This window comes from Carassius auratus, chromosome 38 (genome assembly GCF_003368295.1).
Source record: "Carassius auratus strain Wakin chromosome 38, ASM336829v1, whole genome shotgun sequence".
Taxonomy (NCBI): domain Eukaryota; kingdom Metazoa; phylum Chordata; class Actinopteri; order Cypriniformes; family Cyprinidae; genus Carassius; species Carassius auratus.
Genome location: NC_039280.1, coordinates 1,737,343 through 1,758,235, shown reverse-complemented (window position 1 = coordinate 1,758,235; position 20,893 = coordinate 1,737,343). Strand labels below are relative to the sequence as shown.

General features: G+C 42.1%; 1 protein-coding gene across 1 annotated transcript; it reads left to right on the top strand.

The window, feature by feature from the left end:
• The first annotated feature begins 426 nt into the window (after positions 1 to 426).
• gpr137ba (G protein-coupled receptor 137Ba) lies at positions 427 to 19,662 on the top strand. Its single transcript, XM_026223405.1, has 7 exons — positions 427 to 1,047; positions 2,937 to 2,986; positions 4,105 to 4,330; positions 7,075 to 7,224; positions 7,753 to 7,881; positions 18,410 to 18,531; positions 19,133 to 19,662. The coding sequence occupies exons 1-7, from the start codon at positions 613 to 615 to the stop codon at positions 19,221 to 19,223; spliced, it is 1,203 nt and encodes a 400-aa protein (XP_026079190.1). The 5' UTR covers positions 427 to 612; the 3' UTR covers positions 19,224 to 19,662.
• The last annotated feature ends 1,231 nt before the right edge of the window (positions 19,663 to 20,893 follow it).

Sequence of the window (20,893 nt, the reverse complement as noted above, 5' to 3'; positions counted from 1 at the left end):
ATAATATATATATATATATATATATATATATATATATATATATATATATATATATATATATATATATATATATATATATATATATATATATTTTACCAAAAGGATTTATGCAATATTCATATAATAACTTATACAGTACTCTTAATGACTTCAATCCAACTGAAAGAAAATACAATCAAACTAGTGAAAAAATATATGAATCAAATTTTATTAAAACTGTGTTTCATCAAGTAAAGCATATAAACTGCTCTACTGAATCTTCAAGCTACTCTTAATAATAAAGTTGCCATAGAAGAACCTTTTGTGTCTAAATGGTTCCATAAAGAACCTTAAACTAACATCTGAAGAAGGAGGAATCAGAGGAAGCATCCCGTGGCATGGGAAGTGCATGGGAAGCTGAGCGCAGGGTTAAAGGTGCAGTGAAACACGTCATCACAGCGTCAGAGGGGCTGTCCTTCCTCCTCCTCCTCCTCCTCCCTCTGCTTTCACTGTCTGCTGCACAATGCTCTTCCTGCAGCTGAAAGCGGCTCTTTCTTTTCTTCTTTCTCCCTGGTTTCCTTCCCCTAAGCCCTCGGCTGCTCTGCAGAATCAGGGCTGTGGTGATTTTAACACATGAGGGAGGAGCAACAGAAGCCGCTGGAGGAGGAAAGGGCTTTTCTAGACTTCCTTCTCCAGGCAGCAGGAGGAAACCGAGTCATGGAGAGCGACCGTCTCCCTCCTCCGCCGACGCTCAGCCCGGCCGTGCCTCCCTTCGTCAAGCTGGGGCTGACGGTGGCCTACACCATCTTCTACTCGCTGCTGTTTGTGTTCGTGTACGTGCAGCTCTGGCTGGTGCTGAGATACAGACACAAGCGCTTCAGCTACCAGACGGTGTTTCTGTTCTTGTGTCTGCTGTGGGCGGCTCTGCGAGCGCTGCTCTTCTCCTTTTATTTCAGAAACTGTGTGACCGCAAACACACTCGGACCCTTGTCTTTCTGGCTGCTCTACTGTTTCCCCGTCTGCCTGCAGTTCTTCACCCTCAGCCTCATGAATCTGTACTTCGCACAGGTGAGTTCCACACCTTTGCACCTTGCAGAGACAGTAAAATCAGGGTTTTTTAAAGACTATAGGTCACATGTACATTTATGAGAGCAGAATGCAAACAAAAAATATTTTGGACATTAAAATGTAAGCAGGAGGAGATTTTCTGTCCATTCTCCTCTGTCTTTATATATGGAAGCAATAACATTTCCATTAAATAAAGACAGTGTATAATATAATAAGCAAGGATTTCCTGGTTTTAATAAGCATATTTCATTATGCATAAATGCATAGTTAATTCCAGGAAGAAACTGACTTTTTTTAATTTCACCAATTTTACTGAAATGTTTTTTTTTTCATTGAATTTACTTTTTTTTTAAGGTAAGTGCTTGCAATCAATTTATTTTAACTACATTTAAATACTTCAAACTTTCAATTGTTTTATTTATTTAAATGTAGCTCAAATAAATAGTTTGCAACCACTTACTTACCTTTCATTTTTGGCTGATGTCAGTCCCTTTGATTTATCCAGCTTCCTCCAGTGTTACTTTAATATCACATACCATAAATATATTTATCAATATTATAAATTAGATTTTGTTTTTATTTTTACATTTTTATTTTCTTTTAATTTTAATTAATGTTTCAGCAATTATGTTAAGTATTACTGTTATGCCATTATGGCTTTTTCTAATATTTTGCAATAGATTTTATTTTTATATTTATATTTTTGAGTAATTCTGTTATTTTAGTATAACATAGTTTTACTATTATAGATTTGTCAATATTTAAAATGAACTAAATATACTATAGGCTATACAAAACTTTGTTTTTTTATTTAAATTTTACTTATTTAATTTTAAAAGTTAATTATTAAACTATAATTACTAAAATAAGAAAATAAACCAGATTTAGTATTTTTTTTAATTATTGATATACATTTATAATGGTTCTTAATATTTTAAATTATATGTGTTTTTTATTATAATTTAAGTTCTTTTTGTTTAATTTATATTGGTTTAGCATTGTAGCATTTATTAATATTTTAAACTAGATTTTGTTTTTATATTTCCTGTATAATTTAATTTTTTTTTAAGTTTTAGTCAAACCATAGATTTTAATGCAAAAAGCATCAACAGCAAAAAGCGTCTAGATCTCTCCGAGTGTGTATTGTACAGTATATCCTCACAATGCATATTGTTTCAAAGCAGAGCTATTGCAGTACAGATCTATTCTTCCTGTTTTATTATGATCAGAGCTGTATATGTAAATGAATCATATGTGTGGGAGTACAGTGTGAGCAAAAACTGAGAACTGAAATCATTCACTGCGGTCTGAAGCGTCGACACTACACTACAGGAAAAAGCTGTGAATTATTTACTGTAAATCACCTTATCTACCATAGACATACAATAATCAAATAATGCATGTTATTTTAAACGCACAACAAGCACAAGAGGGTGTCCACATACTTTAGTCATTTAGTGTCATTACTGTATATTTGCTTAAGAGCTGTACATTTTGTATTTTTGGAATAAACTAGTGAAAGTTTTTTTTTATTGCAGATGAAACTAGTTTCTAATTTAGTTTTATTCAAGCTTTCTCTCACACTAATGTCATTTGTAAAGGCCAGATCAGCTTGAAATAGCTCAGTAAGATAACTTTTAACAGTGTAAGACACTCTTTAGTCCCCTAAATGTGCCTAAATCAAATCTTATGTGATATTTCTGAATATGCTGATAATGTTTCAGATGGAGATGAGCAGTAAAGCACTCGCTGTTTCTGTTATGACCATCGTGCTTTGAGAGAGGAACTGTTATGATCCTGAATGTGTCTTTCTCTGTTTAATAAATCATGAGCTGAAATGGTTTATGCATGTAATATTTACAGTAACTTACGCTTGTTTTCTGCTACAGGTCATATTCAAGGCGAAGTCTAAACATTCACCAGAACTTCAGAAGTACAGGTGAATACGGATCCAGAAATCTGAAACTTATTTATTTGTACATTTAACAATACATCTTGTTTATCATTTTTTATATTTTTTCCTAAACTTTGGAATAATGCACCTCAAAATCTATCTAGATTTTTAAATGCCACTTATTTAACAAATGTTTTGCTTTTACTTCTGTGTTCTTTGTTTCTGCAATTAGTTTTTGGAGAATAAAATGTCACAATCTGGTTTAAATAATGATATATTGTCATTCAGAGTAACACAATCCTTATTTAAAAATGAAAACATGCTTATTCTGATGTGTACATATTAGTATAAGGGAGCATATTACATTTTATAGTGTTTTAAATTATTAAAAAATTCTTACTGACAAATGGGCAAAACCTTGGATAGTTAATTACAGCTAACTAGTATTTGGGGTGAAACTAATTAGTCTTTTAATATGTCACAAATAGCTTTTTATTGTTAATATGCGTGACAAGACTGTTACACTTAATGAGATTTTAGTGGCTCTCTTCTGTAAATCGGGGGAAAATATATGAAATTAATTATTTGATTAGAAAAACCAAAACAATTAAATTAAACGGATAACTTAAAAAAAATTATGCATCAGCAATTCAATGCAGTATTATATATTGTTTTATATGCTTAAATATATATGTATGTATGTGTGTGTGTGTGTGTGTGTGTGTGTGTGTGTGTGTGTGTGTGTGTATCTATATATATATATATATATATATATATATATATATATATATATATATATATATATATATATATATATATGCATGAATAAAAAACAAAACAAAAAAAATACACACATTTCACTGCTGGTTATATATGCTCTATATAATTGTGTATGTGACGCTTGAAAACTTTGAATGTAGGTCAAAGAAGAAAAGTATTTTTTTTTCAATATTAAATATTATTTATGATAGTACACACACACCTTACTATATATATATATATATATATATATATATATATATATATATATATATATATTTTTTTTTTTTTTTTTTAGTATGTCATGTTGAACCAAATTAAAACAAGAAATGATTTGACTCTATTTCAGTTAAAGTTTATTTTATCTCAAGCCATGGTGATGTTACTGGTTTTGCTTCTGTCAGGCTGCCGCTGTACCTGCTCTTCCTGTGCGTCAGCTTCCTCTTCCTGCTGGTGAACCTGACCTGTGCTCTGCTGGTGAAGATGCAGACCAAGGCCGACACAGAGACTGTAGTCCTGGTGCGTGTGGCCATCAACGACACGCTGTTCGTCCTCTGCGCCGTCTCACTCGCACTGTGTCTCTATAAGATCGCCAAGATGTCTCTGGCCAACATCTACCTGGAGTCCAAGGTAACGAATACACAAATACAAGCAGATGAAACACTGTACAGCAAGATGGAAACATACTACAATATATACATTCATTCAGATTAAATCATAACTTCTGAGTGTGCATCTCAAATCATTTATGAATCAGAAAAAAATATTCAAGGATTTTTTTTATAGCATAAGTGTAATAACCATGTTTTTTATGTGGTGCATTTTTGCAAAAGATGTGTTGCCAGGTTTAAAAAATATATATACATTTACAGCTTAAGAGGACTCATGAGGTAGGATACTTCAACTTTGAGTAATGAAAAAAGGGGTTTAGAGCCATATTTTTGTTTATATATGTGAAATATAACACAGTTAATACTTTAATAATACTATTAACTATATTCTCTTTTGATTGGTCAAACAATAAAAGGAAAACATCTTTAAAATAGAAAGGAAAGTCACTGGTAAACAAGTAAATTAATCTTCTTCAGCTCACTTCAGTATCTTATTTATATTATAATTACATCCATAAGGTTTTTGTGGCATCTTCATTTCGCTTTTTATGATTTAATATAGATTGTAAAAAATAACAGCATCTCAAAGATACTAAAATATAATGCTGTTGGCAAGTATCCATTGATTTTCATTTAGTTTCAGATGAAACACTAAAACTAACTAAATAAAAAAAAATCTAAAATTAATTAAAAAACTACAAAAAATTACAAAAACATGAAATTACCAAAAGGTAACTAAAATTAAAGTGAAAACGCAAAATATAAAAATTAAACCCAATTCAAAACATAAACAAAAAGTGTATGTGATACTAAAATATCACTGATGCATATTTTTTTTTTATAATGAATTAAAACAGATTTATATATATATTACATACAGGGTTGGAAGGCACATTTTCAAACATCACACCGGTTTTAAATTATATTCAGTTTATTCTTTCACTCTCATGACTGTAAACGCAAAACGGGATCAGTTCATGTTAAACTGAGTTTTATTAAGGCGAGACACTGCAGGTGAATAGGGTAAAAAAAAAATAACTAAGTCACCTTACTTGATTACATTGATTACTGAAACATTTTTTGTTTAACAAGTTTTCAAAAATGCTATGTTTAAATATGCAAATGAGGCAGTATTTAATGAAATATGCGCTAATTTGCATAAATGTCTAGTACAAAAATCTGAACACTAGATGAAGTCAGTTTCAAAAGTTTCGTTACATTTTTTTGACATATTAGAGTCAAATGTTTTTACTGTGAATTTTTTTTTGTCACTCCATAATTCAGAAAATACTTTGAACAGCCAGAAAACAATATATTTTTCACTATTTCTGGGGGAACAGTATGTTGTATATAATCAAGGAAGATATATATGAACACATCCCTCTGTAAAAACCTTCAGAATATAGACAGGAATAAAAATGTAAAGTCTGGTGTGTGTAAGTGCTTCTGAAGTGGAGATTTATGGCTCCGTGTTGGAGAAAGAAAAAACGAAATTTGAGAAAACGGCCTTTAATAATATGTATTGTAATTGAAATCTATTGACACAAACAGATAAAGTGCTATAAAAGAAACACTTAACACTGTCTTTTGGATATTCTCCTTTCACTAGTTTAAAAAAGCAAAACCAAAAAGCCCAAAATCTCAAAATTGACCGGTGCTTGAAGAAACAGTGTTTTTGCCTGCAGTGTCTCAAAGTGTTTAAGAGTTTGAAACACCCATGGAGTGGAATAACTCATGGGTGAGAAGAATAATATTTTAATAAACTGACTCAAATGATTCGCGAATCCGCTATGAACTCCATAATAGACTCAAATGATTCATGATCCCCAAACTGACTCAAATGATTCGCGATCCCGCTACGAACTGATTCAAATTATTCGCGATCCCCAAACTGACTCAAATGATTCGCGCACCCGCTCCGAACTCCCGAACTGACTCAAATGATTCGCGAATCCGCTATGAACTCCATAACAGACTCAAATGATTCGCGATCCCCAAACTGACTCAAATGATTCGCGATCCCGCTACGAACTCCCGAACTGACACAAATGATTCGCGATCCCCAAATTGACTCAAATGATTCGCGATCCCGCTACGAACTCCCGAACAGACTCAAATGACTCGCGAATCCGCTATGAACTCCATAACAGACTCAAATGATTCACTAACCCCCAAACTGACTCAAATGATTCGCGATCCCGCTACGAACTCCATAATTCAGAAAATACTTTGAACAGCCAGAAAACAATATATTTTTCACTATTTCTGGGGGAACAGTATGTTGTATATAATCAAGGAAGATATATATGAACACATCCCTCTGTAAAAACCTTCAGAATATAGACAGGAATAAAAATGTAAAGTCTGGTGTGTGTAAGTGCTTCTGAAGTGGAGATTTATGGCTCCGTGTTGGAGAAAGAAAAAACGAAATTTGAGAAAACGGCCTTTAATAATATGTATTGTAATTGAAATCTATTGACACAAACAGATAAAGTGCTATAAAAGAAACACTTAACACTGTCTTTTGGATATTCTCCTTTCACTAGTTTAAAAAAGCAAAACCAAAAAGCCCAAAATCTCAAAATTGACCGGTGCTTGAAGAAACAGTGTTTTTGCCTGCAGTGTCTCAAAGTGTTTAAGAGTTTAAAACACCCATGGAGTGGAATAACTCATGGGTGAGAAAAATAATATTTTCTTCTCTGTAAGATGAATCGGATGGTGTTTCACACCCGAAGTGAATCCGTTCTGGTCTTTTCTGTCCAGGGAACATCTGTGTGTCAGGTGACTCTGATCGGGGCGATGGTGATCCTGCTGTACTCGTCCCGTGCGTGTTATAACCTCGTGGTGCTGGCTCTGGCCAAAATCAAGAGCATCAACTCATTCGACTACGACTGGTACAACGTATCAGACCAAGTATGTTCAGTGCAACTGTTCTGATTCACATTTTCAGTTTCAGCATGATTTGTTCTTCAGATGTCTGTCTTTAAAATAAAAAGGGTATCATCTAGTACATTCAAAGTGACCCGTAAAAGAGCCACACTGAGAAAAGATTTGTGAAAAACCAGAACCTGAAAGGATATTAAGATTACTTCATTGGCATGAAATTCAACAAAGATTGCTGAAATCAACAGATTTTGTGTGTTAAAATAATAATAATGCCATATTTCTTAAGTAATTTCTACTCTCTGATGATTAGGCTCTAAATTTGGTGACTTTTTGCTCACCTTCCTTTATAAAATAGTGGATTATTCAGTAAATATTCATCCATGGCTTTTACTATTAAGTCTTTAATTACTATTTATATTTTTCTTTCTTTAGAAAGATATGAACCATAGCAAAAATCTGAGTTTGGGAAATTGATTTGACACAAAGAGCCTTTTAGTATTTTTCATATGTCTTGATGAATTTGGTCATTTTGCTGATTTCTGTTTTTTTCTCCAGGCAGATCTGAAGTCGACGTTGGGCGATGCTGGATATGTGGTTTTTGGGGTGATCCTGTTTGTTTGGGAGCTGCTGCCCACTTCACTGGTGGTCTTCATTTTCAGAGTCCGTAAGCCGGCTCAGGACCGAGTACGAGATTTATCATCTTTTAACGGACTTCCCAGTTCTTCACATACAGGGGCGGACTGGCCATCTGTGTGATCTGGAGTATCACAGAACTGCCGGTGTTGTGCCCAATTTCGACCCCCTGACGAATTATTACCACCATTGGTCAAATCGCTACCTGATTGCCTAATCCTAACCCCACCCCTAATCCTAACCCCTCCCCCACACCTACTCCTAAACCTACCAATAGTAGGGGGGTAATAATTCGGCAGGGTGTCGAAATTGGGCACAACACTCCAGGGCGGCCGGCGGGCCGGCCCACCACCCACCACGCACGCAGTTATCACCTCATTCAGACTTTAAGTGAACTCCATAACAGACTCAAATGATTCGCGATCCCCAAACTGACTCAAATGATTCGCGCACCCGCTCCGAACTCCCGAACTGACTCAAATTATTCGCGAATCCGCTATGAACTCCATAACAGACTCAAATGATTCGCGATCCCCAAACTGACTCAAATGATTCGCGATCCCTCTCCGAACTCCCGAACTGACTCAAATTATTCGCGAATCCGCTATGAACTCCATAACAGACTCAAATGATTCGCGATCCCCAAACTGACTCAAATGATTCGCGATCCCGCTACGAACTCCCGAACTGACACAAATGATTTGCGATCCCCAAATTGACTCAAATGATTCGCGAACCCGCTTTGAACTCCCGAACTGAATCCAATGATTCGCGAACCCGCTTTGAACTCCCGAACTGACTCAAATGATTCGCGAACCCGCTACGAACTCCCGAACTGATTCACTCATCATCATCATCATCCACCAATCAGAAAATACAAGAACTCTTTGACCACAGCTGCTGTGCTTCAAAAGCTCTTGCAGCAGCTCAACACTGGTTTTCTCTGAGGTGGTTGGATCACATCAGATTGTGGTTAATCTTGCAGATCATGACTTATATCTACTCTTCCTCTCCCTGCAGTTTGGTAATATAAAAATTCCTCCTTTGAACTCCCACCTCTTCTGTGGGTTTTATTGTTCTGGGTCTGAATTTGGGCTTCAGGGATCTCAAAAAAGAAACATTTTCAATCTCCAAGGTGAACGTTATGACAACAAGGGTTCATTTGGGATTCTATTTAGAACCATAGGGTTCTTTTGTCACAGTGTCTGGGTTGTTGTTCCCCGGGGTTCCACTAGATGTCCTCCTTCTCACGGTGTCTGTCCCAGATCACTTCCTGTTCCCTTATATGGTCACCTTCCTCCTTGTTACGTGATTGATTGTTCACCCCACCTGTCTCCTGTTTCCCAATTATCCTTCTGTGTATAAATACCCAGTCTGTCTTAGTCTATGTTACGGAGTCCTTGTTTGATGTCATTGCGTTTCAGGTCCATCAGTCTTGCTTTGCCTTACCCTATGTGTCTCATTCTCTCGTTCCACCAGACTTCCTCTACCTTCCCGTTCTTCCGAGTTCCCCGTTTCATCCGGTTCCCTTGTTGTTTGATTTGTCTCTCATGACTGTTTATTTTGTATTTACCCCTCTGTTTAAATAAAACCCTTACCTGCATTTGGATCTACCCTCTCTTTGTGTTTTCCCAATACCAATCGTGACAGAAGGACTCCGTCATGCCTAGATCCAGCGGTGTGGGATTTCGAATCGGTTCCCCAGCCACCATGGAGGAACGGAGGGGGAGATTCCGGAACTTAATCACCCTTCATCAAGAGGGAAGTGAGGTGGGTGGCCTGGCGCAATTGTTTTGGACTATGGCAGTCGGGCTAGGTTACAATGATGCAGCACTAAAGGATTTATTTAATAATTGCCTGGATGATCCTTTACCTCAATGGGAGATGAAGGGGTTAGAGATACTGGACTTTTGGGGGTTTACCAATTACCTGCACCATCGTGCCCAGTGGGATGCAACAACCACACCAGAGTGTCCAGACAAGGCTGCTAGCTCAGCCCCACAGCACAAGATGGCCGCAACCCCAACCCCACAGCACAGGATGGCCGCCAACCCAGCCCCACAGCCCAAGATGGCCGCCAACCTAGCGTCACAGCCCAAGATGGCCGCCAGCCCAGCACCACAGCACAAGATGGCCGACTCAACGCCACCGACTCCCCATCGTAGAGGGCGGAGGAGGAGACAGGCAGCTACTGTTCCTCAGGACCCGGAGAACGTTCCCGAGCGGGCCGCTGCCGTCCATGAGGCCATGGCCGAGGCCGTTCCCGATGCGGTGCCCGCTAATGTTCCGGAGGCCGAGGCGATGCCCGATGCAGTTCCCGAGGCGGTGCCCGAGGCAGTTCCCGAGGCGGTGCCCGAGGCAGTTCCCGAGGCGGTGCCCGATGCTGTTCCCGAGGCCGAGGCGGTGCCCGATGCTGTTCCCGAGGCCGAGGCGGTGCCCGATGCCGAGGCCGAGGCAGTTCCCGAGGCGGAGCCCGATGCAGTTCCCGAGGCGGTGCCCGATGCAGTTCCCGAGGCGGTGCCCGATGCAGTTCCCGAGGCGGTGCCCGATGCAGTTCCCGAGGCGGTGCCCGATGCAGTTCCCGAGGCGGTGCCCGATGCAGTTCCCGAGGCGGAGCCCGAGGCGGTGCCCGATGCAGTCTCCGAGGCGGTGCCCGATGCAGTTCCCGAGGCGGTGCCCGATGCAGTTCCCGAGGCGGTGCCCGATGCAGTTCCCGAGGCGGTGCCCGATGCAGTTCCCGAGGCGGTGCCCGATGCAGTTCCCGAGGCGGTGCCCGATGCAGTTCCCGAGGCCGAGGCAGTTCCCGAGGCGGTGCCCGATGCAGTTCCCGAGGCGGTGCCCGATGCTGTCTCCGAGGCGGTGCCCGAGGCAGTTCCCGAGGCGGTGCCCGAGGCAGTTCCCGAGGCGGAGCCCGAGGCAGTTCCCGAGGCGGTGCCCGATGCAGTTCCCGAGGCGGTGCCCGATGCTGTTCCCGAGGCCGAGGCGGTGCCCGATGCTGTTCCCGAGGCCGAGGCAGTTCCCGAGGCGGAGCCCGATGCAGTTCCCGAGGCGGAGCCCGATGCAGTTCCCGAGGCGGTGCCCGATGCAGTTCCCGAGGCGGTGCCCGATGCAGTTCCCGAGGCGGTGCCCGATGCAGTTCCCGAGGCGGTGCCCGATGCAGTTCCCGAGGCGGTGCCCGATGCAGTTCCCGAGGCGGTGCCCGATGCAGTTCCCGAGGCGGTGCCCGATGCAGTTCCCGAGGCGGTGCCCGATGCGGTTCCCGAGGCGGAGCCCGAGGCGGTGCCCGATGCTGTCTCCGAGGCGGTGCCCGATGCAGTTCCCGAGGCGGTGCTCGAGGCAGTTCCCGAGGCCGAGGCAGTTCCCGAGGCGGTGCCCGATGCAGTTCCCGAGGCGGTGCCCGATGCTGTCTCCGAGGCGGTGCCCGATGCAGTTCCCGAGGCCGAGGCGGTGCCCGATGCAGTTCCCGAGGCCGAGGCGGTGCCCGATGCAGTTCCCGAGGCGAAGCCCGATGCAGTTCCCGAGGCGGTGCCCGATGCTGTCTCCGAGGCCGAGGCGGTGCCCGATGCTGTTCCCGAGGCCGAGGCAGTTCCCGAGGCGGTGCCCGATGCAGTTCCCGAGGCGGTGCCCGATGCTGTCTCCGAGGCGGTGCCCGATGCAGTTCCCGAGGCCGAGGCGGTGCCCGATGCAGTTCCCGAGGCGAAGCCCGATGCAGTTCCCGAGGCGGTGCCCGATGCTGTCTCCGAGGCCGAGGCGGTGCCCGATGCTGTTCCCGAGGCCGAGGCAGTTCCCGAGGCGGTGCCCGATGCAGTTCCCGAGGCGGTGCCCGATGCTGTCTCCGAGGCGGTGCCCGATGCAGTTCCCGAGGCCGAGGCGGTGCCCGATGCAGTTCCCGAGGCCGAGGCGGTGCCCGATGCAGTTCCCGAGGCGAAGCCCGATGCAGTTCCCGAGGCGGTGCCCGATGCTGTCTCCGAGGCCGAGGCGGTGCCCGATGCTGTTCCCGAGGCCGAGGCGGTTCCCGAGGCGGTGCCCGATGCAGTTCCCGAGGCGGTGTCCGATGCAGTTCCCGAGGCGGTGCCCGATGCAGTTCCCGAGGCGGTGCCCGATGCAGTTTCCGAGGCGGAGCCCGAGGCGGTGCCCGATGCTGTCTCCGAGGCGGTGCCCGATGCAGTTCCCGAGGCGGTGCCCGATGCAGTTCCCGAGGCGGTGCCCGATGCGGTTCCCGAGGCGGAGCCCGAGGCGGTGCCCGATGCAGTTCCCGAGGCGGTGCTCGAGGCAGTTCCCGAGGCCGAGGCAGTTCCCGAGGCGGTGCCCGATGCAGTTCCCGAGGCGGTGCCCGATGCAGTTCCCGAGGCCGAGGCGGTGCCCGATGCAGTTCCCGAGGCCGAGGCGGTGCCCGATGCAGTTCCCGAGGCCGAGGCGGTGCCCGATGCAGTTCCCGAGGCGAAGCCCGATGCAGTTCCCGAGGCGGTGCCCGATGCTGTCTCCGAGGCCGAGGCGGTGCCCGATGCTGTTCCCGAGGCCGAGGCAGTTCCCGAGGCGGTGCCCGATGCAGTTCCCGAGGCGGTGCCCGATGCTGTCTCCGAGGCGGTGCCCGATGCAGTTCCCGAGGCCGAGGCGGTGCCCGATGCAGTTCCCGAGGCGAAGCCCGATGCAGTTCCCGAGGCGGTGCCCGATGCTGTCTCCGAGGCCGAGGCGGTGCCCGATGCTGTTCCCGAGGCCGAGGCAGTTCCCGAGGCGGTGCCCGATGCAGTTCCCGAGGCGGTGCCCGATGCTGTCTCCGAGGCGGTGCCCGATGCAGTTCCCGAGGCCGAGGCGGTGCCCGATGCAGTTCCCGAGGCCGAGGCGGTGCCCGATGCAGTTCCCGAGGCGAAGCCCGATGCAGTTCCCGAGGCGGTGCCCGATGCTGTCTCCGAGGCCGAGGCGGTGCCCGATGCTGTTCCCGAGGCCGAGGCGGTTCCCGAGGCGGTGCCCGATGCAGTTCCCGAGGCGGTGCCCGATGCAGTTCCCGAGGCGGTGCCCGATGCAGTTCCCGAGGCGGTGCCCGATGCAGTTCCCGAGGCGGTGCCCGATGCAGTTTCCGAGGCGGAGCCCGAGGCGGTGCCCGATGCTGTCTCCGAGGCGGTGCCCGATGCAGTTCCCGAGGCGGTGCCCGATGCAGTTCCCGAGGCGGTGCCCGATGCGGTTCCCGAGGCCGAGGTCGTTCCCGAGGCGGAGCCCGATGCAGTTCCCGAGGCGGAGCCCGATGCTGTTCCCGAGGCGGAGCCCGATGCTGTTCCCGAGGCGGAGCCCGATGCTGTTCCCGAGGCGGTGCCCGATGCTGTTCCCGAGGCGGCTCCCGAGGCAGTTCCCGAGGCGGGGCCCGATGCAGTTCCCGAGGCGGTGCCCGATGCGGTTCCCGAGGCGGTTCCCGAGGCGGTGCCCGAGGTTGTTCCCGAGGCGGTGCCCGATGTTGTTCCCGAGGCGGTGCCCGAGGCGGTTCCCGAGGCGGTGTCCGTTACAGTTCCCGAGGCGGTGACCACAAGGCCGTGGTGGTCTTCCGCTCCGCCCTGGGGGACTCTGGTGGTGACCACGAGGACGTGGTGGTCGTCCGCTCCACCCTGGGGGACTCTGGTGATGACCATGAGGACGTGGTGGTCTTCTGCTCCGCCCTGGTGGACTCCGGCCTCGACCACAGAGACGTGGTGGTCTTCCGCTCCGCCCTGGAGGGCTTTGACTCTGACCACAAGGCCATGGTGGTCTTCCGCTCCGCCCTGGAGGGCTCTGGCCTTGACCACACGGCTGTGGTGGTCATCTGCTCCGTCCTAGTGGACGCCTCAACATGTCCTTCATGGACTTATGTTTTGTGTTTTTTTTGAGTTCTGTTTCTGTCTGTTCCTTTTAGTTTAGTCTGGCCCTCCGTCCCTCCCCCTGTACCTCCTCCGGTCCTCCTCCCTCCTGGTCTCCCGGTTTTATGTATCATTTCTGGTGTTTGTTCCCCTTGTGTTCCTTTTCTGGCCCTCCGTCCCTCCCCCTGAGCCTCCACCTGTCCGCCTCCCTCCTGGTCTCTGTGTCATGTTTTGTCTTTAAGCGTCTGGTAGCCGCTCCGTAGAGGGGGGGTACTGTCACAGTGTCTGGGTTGTTGTTCCCCGGGGTTCCACTAGATGTCCTCCTTCTCACGGTGTCTGTCCCAGATCACTTCCTGTTCCCTTATATGGTCACCTTCCTCCTTGTTACGTGATTGATTGTTCACCCCACCTGTCTCCTGTTTCCCAATTATCCTTCTGTGTATAAATACCCAGTCTGTCTTAGTCTATGTTACGGAGTCCTTGTTTGATGTCATTGCGTTTCAGGTCCATCAGTCTTGCTTTGCCTTACCCTATGTGTCTCATTCTCTCGTTCCACCAGACTTCCTCTACCTTCCCGTTCTTCCGAGTTCCCCGTTTCATCCGGTTCCCTTGTTGTTTGATTTGTCTCTCATGACTGTTTATTTTGTATTTACCCCTCTGTTTAAATAAAACCCTTACCTGCATTTGGATCTACCCTCTCTTTGTGTTTTCCCAATACCAATCGTGACATCTTTACTCAACTCCAAAGAACCTTTTATGCCAAAAAGGTTATATAATGAAAAGAAAGAACACTTTGGGCACAAAGGCTATTAGGCTATTAGGCTTTAGGCTATTATTCATTCATTCATTCATATCTTGATTTGTGATCATTCTATGGAGTCAATCAAACGATGTATATATACAAAAAAAAAACGTTTTGCATAAGAAAAGAAAGTTTTGCAAACGAAAATTAAAGTATTGACGAAAATAAATGTGCTTTTTGCAAACAAAAATTAAGAATTGCAAAACATATATGAAACGGCGCGAAAGCAATGATATTGCAATACATATTTCAAATGATTCGCGAATCCGCTATGAACTCCATAACAGACTCAAATGATTAGCTAACCCCCAAACTGACTCAAATGATTCGCGATCCCGCTACGAACTGATTCAAATGATTCGCGATCCCCAAACTGACTCAAATGATTCGCGAAGAATTGCAAAACATAAATGAAACAGCGCGAAAGCAATGATATCGCAATACATATTTTCATGGTCATAATGATTCGCGATCCCGCTACGAACTGATTCAAATGATTCGCGATCCCCAAACTGACTCAAATGATTCACGAACCCGCGAAATGATTCGCGAAGAATTGCAAAACATAAATGAAACAGCGCGAAAGCAATGATATCGCAATACATATTTTCCATGGTCATATTTATTAATTTATTTGCAATGCTGCTTTTATTTTGCGTGTCAGTCTAGTTTGAGCTTGCGATACCATGTTCCCTTTGCGCTCTACTTTTTTGCACGTCTCTCTTTGTGGCACTGTTTTGACGTAGGGGTGGAGTCAAGGGACGGGGGCGTGTACAACATGCCTCCCTGGAAGTGATGTCATCGGCCCGAGATGCAGCTCACTGATCCAGGTCCTGTCATGATGAGCAGAGACTTTCGAGTGGATAGTTTCTTTTTATTCAGTAGCATTAAAATATTCATGTTTTCGTTTTATTTACTTTATTAACAAATGTATGTGTATTAGCAGCGTTTGCTCAAGTTAAAAGAGGTTGTTAACATGAACATCTGCTGTTTATTTCTCTCAGTGTGCACACTTTTATAGCACTAAAATGTGTATTGTTTCATTTGGTTAACTGCAAGTGTTTGTTTAAAATCTCTTAACTTGTGGGAGGACGCTAGCACACAGAAGCCTTCTTTGTTTACATTAGTTCAGAGGAAAACACAGCCCTGAAGAGTTTTGTAAATAAAAGCCTTTAAAAGCCTGACATGCCAACAAAGCTTTGATTATGCTATGTGACAGGAATTTTTACTGGAAGTGCACTTTAGAGGATGAATTTAACAATAACTATATAAATATCCTAACCCCATAATAATTAATAGTAGAATTATAAATTAATAATTCGCTAGTTTCATTTGTAATTGAAAACCCTCATTTATCACAGAACGTTAATTAGGTAAGCAATACACAAATTGAAAGGGGAAAATAAGCATAACAATAAATAAAAAAATATAGCCCTAATTAATATAATATTATTAGCAATTATGTACGGTTAGCATTTATGAATGAATGAATGAATAAATGAATGATGCATTTATATAGTGATTTATTGTGTATTGCTGTCCACCCAAAGCGCTGTACAATCATGTGAAGGGTCTCTCCTCAACCACCAGCAGTTTGCAGCATCCACTTGGATATATTATATATACTGTATTTTCCAGACAATAAGTCACACTTTTTTTCATAGTTTGGCTGGTCCTGCGACTTATAGTCAGGTGCAACTTATTTATCCAAATTAATTTGACATGAACCAAGAGAAAACATTACCGTCTACAGCCGCGAGAGGGTTCTCTTGGTTCTTGGTTCTAAATAAATGTGACTTATAGTCCAGTGCGACTTATGTTTTTTTCCTCGTCATGACGTATTTTTGGACTGATGCGACTTATACTAAGGTGCGACTTATAGTCCGAAAAATACAGTAATGATAAAAATAATAATAGCCTTATATGAACATACTGTATATTACATAAAAAGACACGATCAACGGACTGTGGGATGGATAAAAAATATTTCATCAATCTCTGATAATCTCAGGTTGCTCTGGTCACCCTGAATCATTGAACCCGTGGCCACGACATTATCACGTTACCAAGAATTAATACCTCATGGCAAAACTAAACCAAAAAGACTCGAGTTAAAAAAAAAAAGATCTGACAATGAATATCATTTATTAATTTATGCCAGTAGTCATGTAAATGAAAAACGAATTTGCGATCGATATGAAACTTGAGTCGTAGACATCTTTAATGATGTGTGATAATGTGATAATGATGAAGTTATAGTTTGTGAAGTGAATTGCATTATTTTACATTAAAACTAGCAGTAACTCTGAAGTCTGAACTAATGTGAGCAAAGAACGCTTCTGTGCGCTGGCGTCCTCCCACAAGTTACGAGATTTTAAACAATAATTTGCTGTTAACCAAATGAAACAATAAACATTTTAATGCTATAAAAGTGTGCACATCGAGAGAATTATACATGTTAACAAGACTACTAGACTGACACACAACTAGACTGACACACAAAATAAAAGCATTGTTGCAAGTAAATTAATAGATATGACCATGGAAAATATGTATTGCGATATCATTGCTTTCGCGCTGTTTCATTTATGTTTTGCAATTCTTAATTTTTGTTTGCAAAAAGCAAATTTATTTTCCTCAATACTTTAATTTTCTTTTGCAAAATGTAAAAAATTTTTGTAGGCACGATTTGTTTCGTTTTTGAATATACTTGATACTGTTAAAAGGCACATCATTAAAACAAAAAACACGAGTTCACATATCACACCTAAACACGCTTGGAAAACGTAATTAGAACTACCTACTAAATTAGTTAAAAATGCCTATCCATATACAGATATGATTCGCGAACCCCAAATTGACTCAAATGATTCGTGAACCCGCTTTGAACTCCCGAACTGACTCAAATGAATCACGAACCTGCTACGAACTCCCGAACTGACTCAAATGATTTGCAATCCCCAAACTGACTCAAATGATTCGCGATCCCAAAACTGATTAAAATGATTCGCGAACCCGCTTTGAACTCCCGAACTGACTCAAATGATTTGCGATCCCCAAACTGACTCAAATGATTCGCGATCCCACTACGAACTCCTGAACTGATTCAAATGATCCGCGAAGCCGCTCCGACTCCCAAACTGACTCAAATGAATCACGCTCTGAACTCTATTGGCTTAGTTCTCTAATTTCATAACATTTACTGAGTTTAAGGTACAAAATGTATGTTGTTAACAAATAAAATATTAATATTTCCATTCCGAACTTCTTTCCACGTCGAAACATCCACGAACAAATGATTCGCGAACCCGCTCCGAACTCCCGAACTAATTCAAATGATTTGCGATCTCCGTACTGACTCAAATGATTCGCGAACCCCCTATGAACTCCCGAACAGATTCAAATGATTCGTGATCCCCAAACTGACTCAAATGATTCGCGAACCCCCTATGAACTCCCGAACAGATTCAAATGATTCGTGATCCCCGAACTGACTCAAATGATTCGCTAACCTGCTCCGAACTCCTAAATTGTATTCCCAGTCCGCCCCTGTTCACATACAATATTCAAATTACCATTCAAAAGTTAGGGGTCAGTAAAAATGTAATACTTTGATTCATTGAGGATGACAAGTAAAGATAATCTTACAAAAGAACAATTTCTAGAGATCATGTGCCACTGAAAAGTAATGATGCTGAAAATACAGCTGCACATCACAGGAATAAATTACAGTTTAACAGAGATTCACCATTAAAACAGCGATTTTAAATTGTAAAAATGTCAGAATTTTGATAGTATTTTCCATCAAATAAATGCAGACTTAAATGTGCAAATTTACAAAAACAAAAAAACACAAAGGATTAAAAAAATCATACCGACCCCGAAGTTTTGAATGGTATATTATACATAATATCAAGAATATAATGCTGAAGACCATCTCTTTGTCTTGTAGAGCGTGTCAGTGATCCCCGGCCACATGTTCTCATCTAGAGCTTATTTCTTTGACAACCCGCGGCGTTACGACAGCGATGATGATCTCGCGTGGAGTATCATCCCACAAAACATTCAAGCCAGGTACAGCAGAATGATGTATATATATACGTGTGTGTGTATGTGTGTGTGTGACCCTGGACCACAAAAACAGTCTTAAGTGTCAATGTTTTTCATCTGAAAGCTGAATAAATAAGCTTTCCATTGATGTATGGTTTATTAGGTTCGGACAATATTTGTCTAAGATACAACTATTTGAAAATCTGGAATCTGAGGGTGCAAAAAAAACAAAAACAAATCTAAATACTAGAAAATCATCAAATCAATTAATAGCAATGCATATTACTAATTAAAAATTAAGTTTTTATATATTTACGGTAGGAAATTTACAAAATATCTTCATGGAACATGATCTTTAATTAATATCCTAATGATTTTGGGCATAAAAGAAAAATCTATCATTTTGACCCATACAATTTACAATAGCTACAAATATACCCCACAGACTTAAAACTGCTTTTGTGCTCCAAGGTCACATATATACATGAAATACACATGAAAAATACATACTTCAGCTTTCAGTATTTCAGTGGAAAGCTGCATTGCTCTAAATCAGACTGATGTTAGACCTGAATGTAAATCTGACCAGAACTGTTTGAGTAATTGCTGATGCTTTGGTTCACAGTCTTACGTCGGAGAGTTATGATTGGGGTTTTCACGCATACGTCGAAGGTGAAGAGTCTCATTTGGTGCCAGAGGAGCTGAATCCCTACTAGAACATTCCCAATGAGGAGTGGTATCATTTTGCACATTCTCCATCATTGATGGGAAATATAATATACCACAGATGTCTTTACCGCTATTTATTACGGTATTTCAATATAATACGACAGTATGGCTCTGGAAGCAACACCACCAATCATTTTCTCCAACAAGAAATAGATTTGTACCAATAATGTGTGAAAGATTCGCTTCCATAGAAGTAAATGTGATTTCAAATTCACTTCCAAGAGATCCATCATAGAAATCACTGTTACAATGGAAATCCCATGATTCATCGCAAATTAATTAATCGAGTTTGCCTTGAATTCCACATAGTAACACTTATAGATTTAAATATTTGCATTTATTAAACTATTAGATAGGTCAGTTGTTTTATATATGACCCTGGAGCACAAAAGCAGTCGTGAGTCTCTGGGGTATATTTGTAGCAATAGCCAACAATACATTGTATGAAGCAAAATTATAGACTTTTCTTTTATGTCAAGAATCATTAGGATATTAAGTAAAGATCATGTTCCATGAAGATATTTAGTAAATGGCATACTGTAAATATATAAAAACTTAATCTTTGAAAGTAATATGCATTACTAAAAACTTAATTTAGACAACTTAAAAGATGATTTTCTCAATATATGTTTATTTGATTTTTTTATTGTTTTGCTCCCTCAGATTCCAGATTTTTATAGTTGTATAAAATAGTTGCATCTCAGCCAAATATTGTCCTCCAAACAAACCATACATACATCAATAAAAATATGATTTATTCAGCTTTGAGAAATTGACCCTCATGACTGGTTTCATGCTCCAGGGTCACATGTTACACATGTTTCACAATGCATCATGGGAACAGTAGTTCATTGCCTCATTAAATAAATTGAGTATGCTTTCTTGTACAAAAACAAGTAAATTCTGGGAAGAGAAGCACATTGCCTCATTAGAGCAATAAATATAATTTCATCTTCAAACACAAATTGAAATAAATTCCTATGGAGAAAATGAATGGTGAAAATATTTCCAGAATCAATTCCGCCGAAAATGTGGCTGTTCGTTCGTTGTTCATTTCTTAAAACTTGTAGGTCAGTAGTTCTCCTTTTAGATGTACAAAACTTTTCTGAATTATTTTGTAAAAGCTATATTTCTGAGTTTGCACTGTCAATTATATACAGAAGAATATATATTAATTAATATATTAAGTATACTAGAAAAGTATGCTAACTTTCCTCTGTGTGAAACATAGTTTTTGTTGCAGTTTTTGTATTGCTGCTCCATAAACAAAATCATTATCTTCATTTCAGTTCTGTTCAGATTCGGACACATACCTGTTTAACAAAACCAGATGAAGGAAATAATTCATTTCATATTTACTTGGCCTGAACTGTGAAACTGTTTTTGACACTCTCCCATTAAAAATGTTTATTTTTTGAGACTTTTTAAAAAATAGACAACTGCAATATAATGCATTAACAGAATGATCACTATAGACCAAAAAAAATTAAAGTATATATTTTCAAATGTTGAGAAGTGATTGAAGGGGTTTGGTTTGTTGTCCACTGTTTTTTATAAATGCCTTTTTAGTGTTTGACTGTACAGTTTGTAGCTTTTGCACTTTGTCTGACTTTGTTTTCTACATTAATAAAAATTCTCTATATTAAAGACATTGAGA

Excerpts from the sequence above, each read along its gene's own strand:
- gpr137ba (XM_026223405.1), top strand. The coding sequence starts at position 613 with ATGAGGGAGGAGCAACAGAAGCCGCTGGAGGAGGAAAGGGCTTTTCTA. Across the intron at positions 7,225-7,752 it reads GGTACAACGTATCAGACCAA|GCAGATCTGAAGTCGACGTT; the intron begins GTATGTTCAGTG and ends TTTTTTCTCCAG. Across the intron at positions 7,882-18,409 it reads GTAAGCCGGCTCAGGACCGA|AGCGTGTCAGTGATCCCCGG; the intron begins GTACGAGATTTA and ends TTTGTCTTGTAG.